General features: G+C 39.1%; 1 protein-coding gene across 1 annotated transcript in view; it reads right to left on the reverse strand.

The window, feature by feature from the left end:
- Nucleotides 1-12,151, reverse strand: part of LOC126229574 (uncharacterized) — a 668,091-nt gene extending 655,940 nt beyond the window's left edge. The window contains exons 1-5 of the mRNA XM_049942341.1: nucleotides 11,815-12,151; nucleotides 11,157-11,331; nucleotides 9,894-10,755; nucleotides 7,938-8,015; nucleotides 2,134-2,340 (exon numbers count right to left, since the gene is read on the reverse strand). Coding sequence (XP_049798298.1) covers nucleotides 2,134-2,340; nucleotides 7,938-8,015; nucleotides 9,894-10,755; nucleotides 11,157-11,331; nucleotides 11,815-12,151 — 1,659 coding nt within the window. The remainder of the gene's footprint in view (nucleotides 1-2,133; nucleotides 2,341-7,937; nucleotides 8,016-9,893; nucleotides 10,756-11,156; nucleotides 11,332-11,814) is intronic.
- Between the last annotated feature and the right edge of the window lie 1,791 nt (nucleotides 12,152-13,942).

A 13,942-nucleotide genomic window follows, 5' to 3' on the forward strand; every position in this document is an offset into this window, starting at 1 on the left:
ACCTTCACAATAAAATTATAAAGTATATAAATCAAAGTAGACACCTACCCATTACATGGTTTTTTTTCTGTGCAACAATATTCTTCTGCTGTTTTCTTTCTGTTTCATGCACCCACAGAAACCAAATTCTGAGGAGGGCAGAAATGAAGAGCAACATAAGTGCTGAGAACATAGAAAAAAAATAATTTTCTGTGCCAAAGATTCATTAAAGAATAAAGCAGTTCATTTTTCCTTCTAGTGTTGTGATTCCAAATATCTCTGTTACTCTCTTTTGTGTTCTAGCATGACGGCAAGGGCACAGAAAGTAAACAGCAGTTCCCAATGATATCTGCATTGGTTTATTGCACAAGATTAACAGTTATGACATATGGTACTACAATATAAAAGTTCTTCTGCACCTAGTCTGGACCCAGCGTGGTACTGTGGGTAGGGTGCTGCTGACACCTGGAGATGCTCCACTGTGCGCAGTACGTGCCTGGTGATACGGTGCTCTGATGAGAGGTGCAGAATTGCCATCCAATGAGACTGGTAGCTTCAGCAGCTCAATAAGCTGGCATTGACACTGGCAGTTGTCGGTGCCATTGGCAAGGCAACACTTGATTAGCAGTGACCACCTGGGATGTGGTGAGGGTGATATTGCTCTGGGCAATGGCAGTGCCGACAGGTGTCAGCGATAATTGGGAGGTGGCACTTAACCAGCATTGTCATCCAGGATGCAATAATGCCAACAGAGCGCACTAGTGTATAGCCAATGAGCACAGGCATCGAGGACCAATGGCGGTGACACTTCGACTAATGGCAGCCCCAAGGACACAGCAATCCCGAGAGCCAGTGAGACAAATGATGAGGCTCTGACTGATGGGCCACAAGTGGCTGACATAATAGTCCAGAGTGGGAGAATTGCCTGCCTGCTGGTGGTTGCATCGTGGCCTATTAAGGAAAGCAGACTGATATGTGCATAATCATGTGACTGGAATCACAGCATCACCATGGATGGTGCACATAAGAAATGTGTAGTCATATGACTGCAGATGAATCAAATGGATCCACGATCACAGTGCCACTATTGGTGGTGTGCATGCAGCCCTAGACAACTCATAGGATTGTGGAGTAATGTTGGTGGTTGTAGTGGCCCACATATCGGCTGACTACAATATACCTCCTATCTTAGGAAGATATGGTGGGGCTATCTGAGCCAAAATAAAAAAAAAAGTGATGAGGGGAAGCAAACACGTCTACAGGGCAGAAACAGGGCTCTGAGTGGGGCACGCACAAGAAGCATCAAAAATGCCTGATAAGGAAAGGCATGGGCTGGAAGAGATGCGGGGGCTGTGTGGAGCAAAGTCCCGACCAATGGCAGACATTCAAGATGTGACAGCTGAGCTGTCCAGAAGCACATTGTGTGCAGGAAAACACACAAAAGGGAGGGCCAGGGAGGAGGGCGGGGCAGAGTGCGGGGGGGGGGGGGGGGGGGCCCCTCCATGCCCAAAGCAGCAGGAAAATGTCACATGGTATGACAAGTGCACAGAGGAGCATGGGAAGTGCAATAATATAAGCTGCACCATCATAAATAAAGACAGCACACGGTCCAGTCACCCACAAGAGAGGTGTGGGCCAGAAACATGCAATGCACCGATTAGGGTAGACTACAGGTTTGAGCATGGAAGTGCTGAAGAGGACACTGTAGGCCTGAGAGAGCATGAGAGGGTCAATGGTGAGTTCTGCGACAGTTGGAGACAGCAAGGCAGCATTATCAGGGCTTCAGCAGCCAATGGGAGGCCTGAGCTCAACCACTAATGACTGCCACACATGCGACAGGGCTGGCTGAGTGTCTGCGGCTGATGGGAGACATGGACTCATCCATCGGCTGCCATCGGAGACATGAAGAGACCAGTAGATGATGGGAATGCTGAAACATTCCTTGTCACTAGCTGACGCATCCATGCATGGTGGCAACAGCACAGGACAGTGGGAGCAGATGTGGCAATGTGCTCTGGATTGACAGCCACACTGGCAACTAGATAATCATGGTGAGGCTAGCCCATCTTGCTGTGCACTTTCAGCTGCAGTTGGACAAGTTTCCAGGTGCAACCTCGATGATTAAGGCGCTTCTGGGTTGTCAAGCATTGGCACCTGATAGGAGCAGGACCTAAAATCAGCTGCTGGTGGGACAATGGGCGTGAGCTCCACAAGGCAGGCAGCAGTGGCAAGCAAGATGAGCCACGTGGGATCATATTCAGCAACTGTGCACACAACCAGAGTGTTGTGGTGGGGCTGGAACATATCGAGTGCTTGAATGATGGTAAGGGCATAGGAATTAACAGCAGTTCCCAGAGCTATCTGCAATGGTTTATTACACAAGATTAACAATACATGACATTTAGTATTACAATATAGATAACTTTCTCCAAATCTGATATGGACTCAGTGCAGGGCATTGGCTAGGGGCACATGCTCAGTGACTTGCACTACAGCAAGAGGGGCATGACTGGCACCCGACATTACTAGCAGCATCGGTAATCTGATGTGCCAGCGGTGGTGGTAGCAGGCATCAGTAGCCACTCATGAGGTGGCACTCAATCAGCAGTGACCACTTGGGATGCAGCAAGACCGACAGGCCAGCAAAGGCAGTGTTGCTTTGAATGATAGCAGTGCTGACAGGTGTCAGCAGTTGATGGGAGGCAGTACTTGAGCAATAAGGCTGCCTGGGCCATGATGACACCAACAGTGTGAGTGCTGGTGTAAAGCCAATGTGCCAGCAGACAACAGGAACCAAAGGGTGCGGCAGCTCTATACCAACGGCAAGCCCCAAGGATGCAGTGATACTGACAAGCCATCAAGACGGACAATGAGGCTCTGACTGATCATCTGCAAATAGCTGGCATAGCTTCCACAGCAGGAATACCATCTGCCTGCTGGTAGCCTTGTCATGGCCTGTAAAGGCAGGCAGACTGATATGCACGTAACAGTGACTATGATCACAGCATTGCCATTGATGGTGCACGCACAGATATGTGTGGTCATGCAATCACACATGAAGACACTGGTTCCACGATCACAATGCCACTATTGGCAGTGGTGAGCAGTTGTGTGGCAAACTGACAAGGAAAAACCAGTGCCCCAGCCACTAGACAGCCTACAGGATGTGGTTGTGCTGGGCTGGCTAAGGGCCTGCTACAGCACACGCAAACTAAGACGTGTTATTGATAATAAACTGCATAAGTGAATAACAGTACTGTGACTTTGCAAAAACAGACATAATATCTGATGGGATAGCAGCAATCAGTGATTGTACAATGTTACTTATAATCCGTCTTGATTGCAAATTTTTTTTTATATTCATATGACCAGTTTCGGTTCACATGTAACGCAGCATGTGAAAGTTGCTGGATTTGGACGGGTTACTCCTGTGACTGAAATATCAGATCTGAAGATGGTTCTGGATGAACCAAAACCGGTCATATGAATAAAAAAAAAATTTGCAATCAAGATGGATTATAAGCAACATTATACAGTACTGTGAGGTTATAGTTTTGTATTTCCAACTGCCTAAAGAAATGCCTGCAAAGTACACATGAGTGAAATCAGCACATAACTATAATTCCTTTCTTTTGTGCAATGAAGAGAGGAGTTTGCCCAGAAATTTAACCCAGAAGACATCAGTGAATGAAAATACACGAAATATGTTACATCATTCATTTCTGTATTCCCAAAGTTGGGAACTATTCAACTAGGAAAAGAAGCTGGACCTAACCTTTTAGCATGTTGACTACACTGATTTTACACTTTAAGTCTTCATCGTTATGCACATCTCACAACTTAAAATTTTCTACCTTATTGGTACAATAGGTTAACAGCAGGAGGTTTATTTTTGTATGAAACTGGATGAGCTGTGTTGTTTCAAAGTTTAATGCTAACTCATTAGTACAAAACTGGTCACTAATTTTCACAAAAACAGAATTTATTACTTCCTCAGTGGAAGCTTCTTTGCTTTGCTTCAGAACAGTGGCTGTATCATGTGCAAACAAGACTAATTCATATAAAATCGTAGATCATTAACTTAAAACAAGAACAGTAGTGGGCCAATGACTGTATCTTGTGTGACTCCCCTTCTAACTTCTCCCCATGCACTTGATGTGGCATCCCTTTTTGTAATACTCAGACAGCTTATGGTAACTTTTTCCATTTCTCCATTCTATTACTCAAATAGCAACTAAACCAGGCATGTGCTGAACTACATATTACATAAAAACTTAACTTCTATGATAGAATATCAGGGCCGAGACAATCAGATGCCTTCATTAAATCACAGAAAATCTAAACTTGTTTTATTTTGTTACTTTGTGCTAATTCACTTCAAAAATAGTGTTTCATCTATATCTCCATCTACATACAGACTCTGCATGCCATCATACAGTGCATGGTAGAGGATACCCCAGTACCACTTCTAGTCCTATTATTTCCTGTTTGACTTGCAAATAAAGCAAAGGAAAAATGACTACCTCTATGCCTCTGCATGGGCCATAATTTCTTGTATCTTATCTTCATGGTCCTTACGTGAATTTATATTGGAAGCAGTAAAATCATTCTGCAGTTAGCTTCAAATGCCATTGCTCTAAACTTTCTCAATAGTGTTTCTCGAAGTCGCCTTCCCTCCAGGGATTCCTATTTGAGCTTCTCTATAATGTTTGTGTGTTATCCGAACCTGCTGATATCAAATCTGTCTCTGAATTTTTTCAATGTCTTCCTTCAATCCAACTTGACACAGACCCCAAACACTACAGCAGAACTCAAGATTAAGTTGTATGCTTGTTCTATATGAGGTCTCCTTTACCGATGAACCAAACTTTCCCACAGTTCTCTCAATATACAGAAGTTGACCACTCGTCTTTCCTATCACAATCTTCACATGCTCATTACATTTCATACAGCTTTGCAATGATAAGCCCCCACATTTAAACGGCATGACTTTGTCAAGCAGCACACTACTAATTCTGTCATTACGGGTTCATTTTTTGTACTCATCCATTTTAACTTAAATTTTTCTCCATTTAGAGCTAGCTATTGTTCATAATACCAACTACAAGTTTTGCCTAAGTCATCTTGTCTCCTCCTACAGTCACTCAACTTCAACATCTTCCCATACATTATGACGTCATCAGCAAACAGCCACAGACTGCTGCCCATCCTGTCCATCAGATCATTTATGAATACAAAAAATAATAGTGGTTCTATCACACATTCCTGGGGCAATCCTGACAATACCCTTGTCTCTGATGAACACTCAGCATCAAGGACAACTTACTTGATTCTATTACTTAAGAAGTTACCATTTTATATAAAAATACATTTGTTCTTCATATAAATGTACAATTTTCCTATTCATCTTGTAAAATTGTTCTCTATAAATTTTTCAATGGAATATTAGCATACTTCTAACAAAAATTGTAGAGCAATTACCTATCACTGAGATCTATGTTAAGGCATTTGTCCAGTAGCACATGAACTTGCAGAAGCTACTTTTGCATATTCTTGATGTGGAAACAGCCCCATAAAGTTGACCTGTCAAACATCCAGAAGTAGCTTCCACAAGTTAGTGCAAAGATTGTCTTGAAGCTTACTGCAATTACTTGCTGGGCTGTTTCTGGATGTTTAAGCTTGAACTTTTAATGAGTCTGCGAAAAATTTGAAATTTTATCTGTGATGAGTGCTGTAATCGCGCTTGAACTGGAAATTTTCAACTGTATTGTGATTGTTGTATAATAAATTGTGAAATTTAAAAAAATTGCAAAGAATAATAATGAATTACATGAATCTTTTTTTCTGGGCAGCACACATCTTTCTAGAATCCACATAGGTAAAATCAGAAAAAATACTGTAAAAGCTACATTATTCAATTATTCTGCGCGTGCTTCCAACTTAAATTTTGACCTATAGACTTCATAACATTTGCTTCAGTGGACACTCAAGACAGGGATATCAAAAATGTAGGAAAAGATAGATTGCTATTTACCGTAAAACAGGAAATACCAATCATTTTTGGTTGTTTTTTACTGATATTTCCCATGGCACTAAAACTATGTTTCCACTTAAAATGTGTGACTCTTTCTTGTCCATTTGATAATAATAGAAAATTGAAACAAGTGAATACATCACAAGTATGGGAAAGAAATTGTTGACCAGTGTTACCCACGGTATGGAGTCATTCAAATCAGGGGTTTATTTTCCTTGATTATTGATGTTACACTTTCCCATAGGTTACAATGATCAAAATTTTACATTTTAAAAAAGTACAAACATTACTACAGTTACAAAATAAAAAAATAGGCCTAAACATTTAAATACATGAACAACAAAAATCGCTAATTTTAACACAAAACTCGACACTCAGAATTAAACACTCATTCCATTACAATTAGTCCTACTCCACAGTCATCCTCTAAGAAAATAAACTTCTCTCATTTGCAATATATCAGCTACATCTCTGTGATGATTTGTTCTTTTCATATGTCTATTGTGTCTGCGGCCCCAGTGTCTGATTTTTGCATGAAATTGACTTCTTAGAATCCCAAACTTGTCTTTCTTATTATCTGGCCTATGAAATGAATTCTTTTTTTTTCCTGGTAATGCAACAAAAACAGTATCTTCACTCAATAGCTGCTGTTCCTTTCCAATTTTGACTGAAGTTAAAGTGGTATCTTTTAGGGAGAACTGACATGACTCTAGCAACCTGAAGGCTGAGTTATTTGTTTTCAGCACATTTTCATCTTCTTTTGACCCCATATTTTCCTATTCTCCATATCACTGGTGAAAAAATCCTTAACCACAATGCCTTTTCTGAGAGGTACAGTCAGGCACTTTGCATGATGGATAGGTGTGCTTGTATTTGGGTCATCAACTTGGGCTTTCTGGAGACATTATTCAAAGGATGCAATCCAGGAGGGTTCATTACTACTAACATCATTCTCATTTTGTGTAAGCTAACACAACACTTCTTCATGCATAATACCAGTTTTTTTAAACCCTAAGATTATTTAGGTCACAGAGTTAAGACCTATTTTCAGCAAAGTTTCTTTCAAGAGTTTAGGAAATACTGATTTCTGCATCACTCCTCTGTTGGTTTTCTTCCACTCATCTAACACACATCACCAAGTCATCTTTAAGGGGCAAAAGAATGCCACATCAAGAGGCTGTGAAGTTGGATCAGATTTGGAGGCAGAAGGACAAATCTAATGTCATATTCCTCACAAAGCTTGATGACACTTATCGCGAGGTGACTGGATAAGTTGTCTCCAATCATATCTTGGGTCTCTGCAATTTCATGGCATAGGGCAACAAACTTTTCATCCACCATGATTCAAACATGTTAAGATCAAACCACCCACACAAATTTCTGTTGTAACCAACCCCATCAACACCTTCCTCAGTCCAAGTATCATACAGGTGCTTACTTCTGTAAACAGTAAATGGGGGGGTAACAATGTTCCATCTTCACATGCTTCCATCATAACACTGATAGTAGTTTTAGATGTGTCTAAAATTCTCTCAGGATGCTTGATGCCTCTTTTGACTGGCACCTTCACATGTCCTGGGTCATCAGAAAAATTTGTTTCATTGTAGATAATTATATCACAGTCACATTCTCCATCCACCCTTTCCCTAAGATTATCGCAATATTCTGTTATGATCTCCCTCGAAACAGCTGCTCTAACTCTATTCTGTTATGATCTCCCTTGAAACATCTGCTCTAACTCTTTTCATGTTCTCTCTGATTCTCAACATCAGTTCAGGGTTCTTCTCAGAAATGCATGAACCCACTGTAATCCTGGCCGATTGTCTTTAAATCTCTTTTCCATTTTCCCTGTGTGGTTAAGATCACAGTGTACAATGTTATGTACATCCATGTTTCCCAGTGGAAAATCCCACTTGGCACATACCAATAAACCTTCAACAATTATTTGCTCCTCTTCCCTGTCTAAAGCTGTTGGTGCACCCACTCGGTTCTTACACTTATTCTGTAACATATCATTATGTTTATTTTATTTAGTCCTTCAAATCCTATATGTATAGAATATATACAAGGATATTGGACATGGTTAGCTATTTACAAGATAAAATACAGTTTGTATTGCAATCCTAAGGACTAGATATTGAAGTAATTTAGCACAGATTCATAAATACAACAAACATTACAGGCAACATACAAAGTAGAATATTAATAATGCATCTTTATTTTTGTTGTTTGGCTTTTATATATTCTGTCAGACTGTAAAAGCAATGATCAATTAAATATGCCTTTACTTCAGCCTTAAAACTACAGAGTTTACCTATTGATTTAATATGTTTAGGTAGATTATTGAAAATCTTTATCCCAGTGTGTGGTGTGCCTTTTTGGCACAATGATGTTCTCACCTGTTTCACATGAAGGTCAGATTTTTGCCTTGTATTGTGTGCATGTATATCTTCATTTTTTAATAAGATATCTGGGTGTCTATCGATATGTTGTTTGATGAAAACTGATGTTTCATAGATAAAAATGCAAGGAAGAGGAAGAACTGACAGTTTTTTGAATATGGGTCTGCACGATTTCGTATTGTTTACCCCTTCAATAATTCTTAGTATTCTCTTTTGCATCCTGAAAAGTTTAATATTTGTTGTTGTATTGCCCCAGAAGATTATGCCATATTTAATTACAGAATGCACATAGGAGTAGTATACATTTAACAGGCTGGCTTTGCTGCAACAAGTTTTTAAGATCCGTATCATGTAACAGGTTTTGCTTAGTTTTCTTTGCAAATATTCAATATGTACCGCCCATTTTGTGTTGTTCTGGAGCCAGAGTCCCAGAAATTTAGTGCTGTCAACACTTTCAAGAACTCTGTCCCTAAGTTCTATTTCTATGTTTGGGTGGTGTCTTCCTTTTACATTATAGAAATTCAGTGCTACTGTCTTTTCTTCGTTTATAATTAGCTTGTTGTAGCTGAACCACTGTTCTACACTGTTCATTGTTTGGATAGCAGAGTCTTTAAGTTTTTCTTCTGTTTTACCACTAATAAGGAAGCTTGTATCGTCTGCAAATTGGAGGGTAGTTTGGCAATACTTGTTGTACATAAGATCATTGACATAGAGGAGAAACAGAATGGGTCCTAATACTGATCCTTGAGGGACACCATAGTTCACATTTTCATATCCTGAATAGTAGTAGCTGATTTTGTTATGGTCAGTATATTGCACTTCAACCACCTGTTTGCGACCACATAGGTATGTCTTGAGCCACTCATTGGATATACCTCTAATTCCTAACTGGTCAAGCTTCTGCAGTAGGGCACTACGGTCAGTGACGTCAAAAGCTTTAGATAAATCAAGACATATGCCTGTCACAAACTCACCTGCATCCAGTTTAGTATAGATTTCATTAAGAAATTCAAATATTGCACTTTCAGTTGAATAGCCTTTCCTGAAGCCATGCTGTGAAGGAGAGAGAATCTTATTTTTATTTGGGAAATCAGACAATCTCTTATAAAAAAACTTTTTTCTAAAATTTTAGATAATACAGGCAGTAGGGCTATTGGTCTATAATTTGAAACACATTGTGGATTTCCTATTTTGAACAGTGGTTTCAGCTTTGCTGTTTTTAAGCATGAAGGGAAGGTTCCTGATGCCAGTGAGCTGTTGCACAAATGTGTCAAGGGTTCAGCTAAGGCAAGACAGCATTTTTTAATAATTGCATCTGGTATTCCATCAATTCCACATGAGTAGCCTGTTTTCAAGGTTTTTATAACTGATAAAGATTCTTCAGAATTTGTGGGTGAAAGGAACAAAGATGTAGACACATTTCTCACACTATTGCATGTTGGAGGTGATATTTTGTTGTGTTCTTCCAGTCCACTCACCAACTGTTCACTTGCATTTGCAAAATATTTGTTGAAGGTCCCTGCAATTTCTGTTGGGCAAGAAATCATTTGTCCTTCATAACATAAGTTCACATTTTTATATTGTTTAGTTTCACTTGTTGTTTGATTTTTTATAACTTCCCATATAGCTTTAGATTTTTTTTTTTTTGAGTTTTCAATGTATTTGTCATTTGCCATTGTTTTAGCTTTCCTTACAACATTTTTGAGGATCCTCTTGTAATTCTTCAGGTACTCGTGTAATCTTCTTTTCTCTTCACAAGATATTGTAATACCTATTGTAATCCATTTGTTCTTTTTGAAGTTAGGTTGACATTTTTGCTTTTTTAATGGAAATGCAGCTTCAAAGTATGACATGAAGATTTCCATGAATTTTTCAAACTTTTTGTTAGTATTTTCACAAGTATACACTTCATACCAAGTTTCTTCACTTAGTCTCTGTACAAAAAGGTTTATTTGTTTGTTAGTGAATTTCCTTGCTTCTTTTACAAGTTCCTCTTTCTCAGTTGTTTCACTTGGGGTGTGCAAAGCAATAAACTGTGCATAGTGATCACTGAAGCCAGTATTAAGATTTCCGGCACAGAAATTGTGATTTACATTTTTGTTTATTAATATCTGATCAATTGTTGAGCTAGTTGTTGGTGTAACTCTTGTAGGAGAGTCTATGGTGGCTTTTATGTTATATGTTTCCAGTAGGGTCATCAAGCTTTGCTGGTCTTTTGAGATTTCTTGAAAATCAATATTAAAATCTCCACATATGATCACTGTTTTGTTGAAGTTTTTTATAGTATTTAAAGCTGCTTCTAGTTGGTGACAGAAATCATTTAAGTTCCCATCAGGGCTCCTATATACACAGATGATTATTCATTTTAATGCAGAGAGTTCAACTGCGGATACTTCAAAAATTTTCTCTTCAGCTAACAGTTCAATGCATTTTATGTTACAATAATCAATGCCACTTTTAACAAATATACATGACCCTCCATGACTGGATGTAATTCTAGAAAATGATGAAAGATTGAAGTCTGCAAGTTTTGTGACTGACATTGCATCTTTAGGCAGCCAGTGTCCAGTTATACACACTACAGAAACGTTTTTTAGCTCATCAGTACATAAAATTTCAACTTCACTTAATTTGTTTAGCAATGATTGGACATTTTGATGAATCAGCATGAAATTAAAGGGTTTGTTAGGCTTTGGCATATTGTTAGACTTTGGCATATTTAATTGATCACTTACCTTTACCTTGTCAATAAAAAATCATTCAGGTGTGCTGGAAGTACTGCTTTTCTTTTCCCAACAGCACCTATTCTTCTATTATCATCTGCAGCAGAATTTTCTTCTGTGTCTGGCTCTCCTGGTAGTTGTTCAGCTGCTGCACCTGCTGTTGATAATATTGCTGCTGGTGTTAGAGCTGGGTCTGCAATTGGTAGAGCTGTTACTGCATTCATTGTGCCTGAATATTGGAGGCACCTAGTTCCTTCTTTTGTTGTTGATGTTGGTGAGTGAGGTCTTGCTGGCATTGCTTCCTTCGAATATTTGGGGGGCAAATCCAGGATGATTTTACTTTTGAGTGTTTGATGCCTCTTGGTGATAATTTCTTCAATTTTTCCAACGAGCAGTTTTTTCCCCATGTTGTTAACGTGCAATCCATGTAATGTGTGGAATCTGCGCCCAATATTAGTAACATTTACGAGTTCTACATTTCTGAAATGTTTGCAAAGTAATGAAATTTGTTGGTTGGCATTGATTATTTCTTTATTTACGCATGACCAAGACGGTAAGTCATGCCGATGTGGAATGTTCAGCACTAAAACATTTGTGTGTGTCAACTGTCCTAAGCACCTTTTTAGTTCTTGTTTTGCTTTGTGGGTTTCGTTTTTATATACATCATTTGACCCACCAATTAGCACAACAAAGTCTTCAGAGGATAAGTCAGCAACGTCTGTGGATCGTACATGATTGCAAACTTCCAACATAGAAGCACCAGGATTTATGTAAGTGATTGTTTGTAAACTGGACTGACCGTTCAGAAGGCGAGCAAATCCACGACCATGACTGTCTGCCATCAAAACTACTTTTCTTCGTTTAGGTTTCTCTGCCTGTTTAGAAGGTCCACCGTCGTTATGGCCGAACACTTTAGTATCAGCGCTGGACATATACTTGATATTTGGGTCACGCAAGTGTTCAGGTCTTTCAGTTTCATTTCCTTTCATAACAGTAGTTGAGTTGTTAGGCATTCTTTTGGATGAATCACTCCGCGTATTTGTAGTTTCATATTCAGCTCAGAAGTTAGTTTTATCACATGCACAATGTTTCTTACCTTGCACGGTTGATTCACACTGAACCTGCTTGTAAACGTGGTATTAGGGTCATACAATAATCTTTGTTGAGAATGAGGCACTTTGTTTTTCACTTTGCCTGAAATTTCATGGTTACTGGGAGGCAAGTTTGATGTAGGTTCACACTTTCTGGTCGTAAGTTTTTTTAGTTCGCTCATCGGAGCATTAATGGTTAATTGCAGACTACTTAAACGATCATTTAACTTTCTGATTTCATCACTACAATTTGTGCACTCGCTGTTTTTATCGGTGTAATTTTCACTTTTTTCTGCATGAACACTATGCATATCAACACTAGCCGCCATCTTAATTCCTGTCACAGAGGGAGCAATGTCTGAAGAATGCGGTTGTGTATGATACAGAAAACTCTTCTGATGCCCTCCTGAGGCTCATTTTCCCCTGACACATAACCTTTAATGCATTTTCCACTGAAATTGATTTGTATTTGCATCTTCCACCACACCCAAGCTTCTTGACGTACATTCTTGCTATGATCGTTATTACCCTGTAACAAGACAACTTTCCACATAAGGCTTTGTAACTTCACAACAGTATTACTTAGAAATTTATGTAAATGTTCATATGATACCTAACTAAGGAATAGTTAACAATATTAACTTTCTCTATCTTTACAGCCCGTGAAGCTCTTCAACTAAAGTTTTCACTGTTAACATTCTTTACAAGCAACAAACTGTTTCCCACACCATTTACTGGCCAATTGTAGGTGACACCTGAGGGAATTCTTTGCATTCAGATATGTAAACAATAATGTTACCTTTCTTAACATATCACGCACCGGCTCCAATACTATCACAGTTTCGATGGAGAGCTCAACTTTCAAAATATAGGCCAAATAATCACTATTGCCCCACTATATTTGTATTGCCCCATTCTATGGTACTGTAAAGGCGACACACTAAGTTGCAGGCAAGCACAATTAAAAGATGCTAACACATAAGCTTTCAGCCACAGCCTTCATCAGAAAAAGAGAAACACACACCATTCATTCACATGAGCAAGCACACCTAACACACACATGACTACCAGCTCCAGCAGCATGGCCCAAGCTGTTAGAGTTGGTAGTCATGTGTGTGTGAGGTGTGCTTCCTTGTGTAAATAAATGCTGTGTGTTTCTCTTGTTCTGACAAAGACTGTGGCCGATAGCATATGTGTAAGTGTCTTTTAATTGTGCCTGTTTGCAACTTAGCAAGTCATCTTTACAGCCCATACCAATCTGTCTTTTCCTACATCGTTACTACTGTGTCAGTCATTTACGACGCTATAGTTTCAAACTTCATCTTCTGCATCTCTGTTACATTTTTTTTTTTTCAGTCTATTTTGATGAAACTAAGGCTCAAAATCTTCTAAAGTCTCAGGACACTACCAGCCATTTTCACATAAAATGAAGAGTCACTTGTGAATTAGACTGAATGTACATTGCTCTTTGGTAGAAAAACATTTACATACAACAAGAACAGAAATGAATCCAGTATCAAACATTGCTAGACCCCATAAAATCTATTAGCCAATCAGAGAAGTAATTTGTTGGCCCTGATGTTATGAGCACTTTGTTCCCTGGCTGTGAAATATTAATCAAATCCCTGTAAAGCACTCTCCTTGATCCCATAACTCTGCATATTACAGATCAACAATCACCTTTCTCATTTCAGATCTGCATTGATCTTCTTA

Source organism: Schistocerca nitens, unplaced genomic scaffold (genome assembly GCF_023898315.1).
Source record: "Schistocerca nitens isolate TAMUIC-IGC-003100 unplaced genomic scaffold, iqSchNite1.1 HiC_scaffold_375, whole genome shotgun sequence".
Classification (NCBI taxonomy): Eukaryota; Metazoa; Arthropoda; class Insecta; order Orthoptera; family Acrididae; genus Schistocerca; species Schistocerca nitens.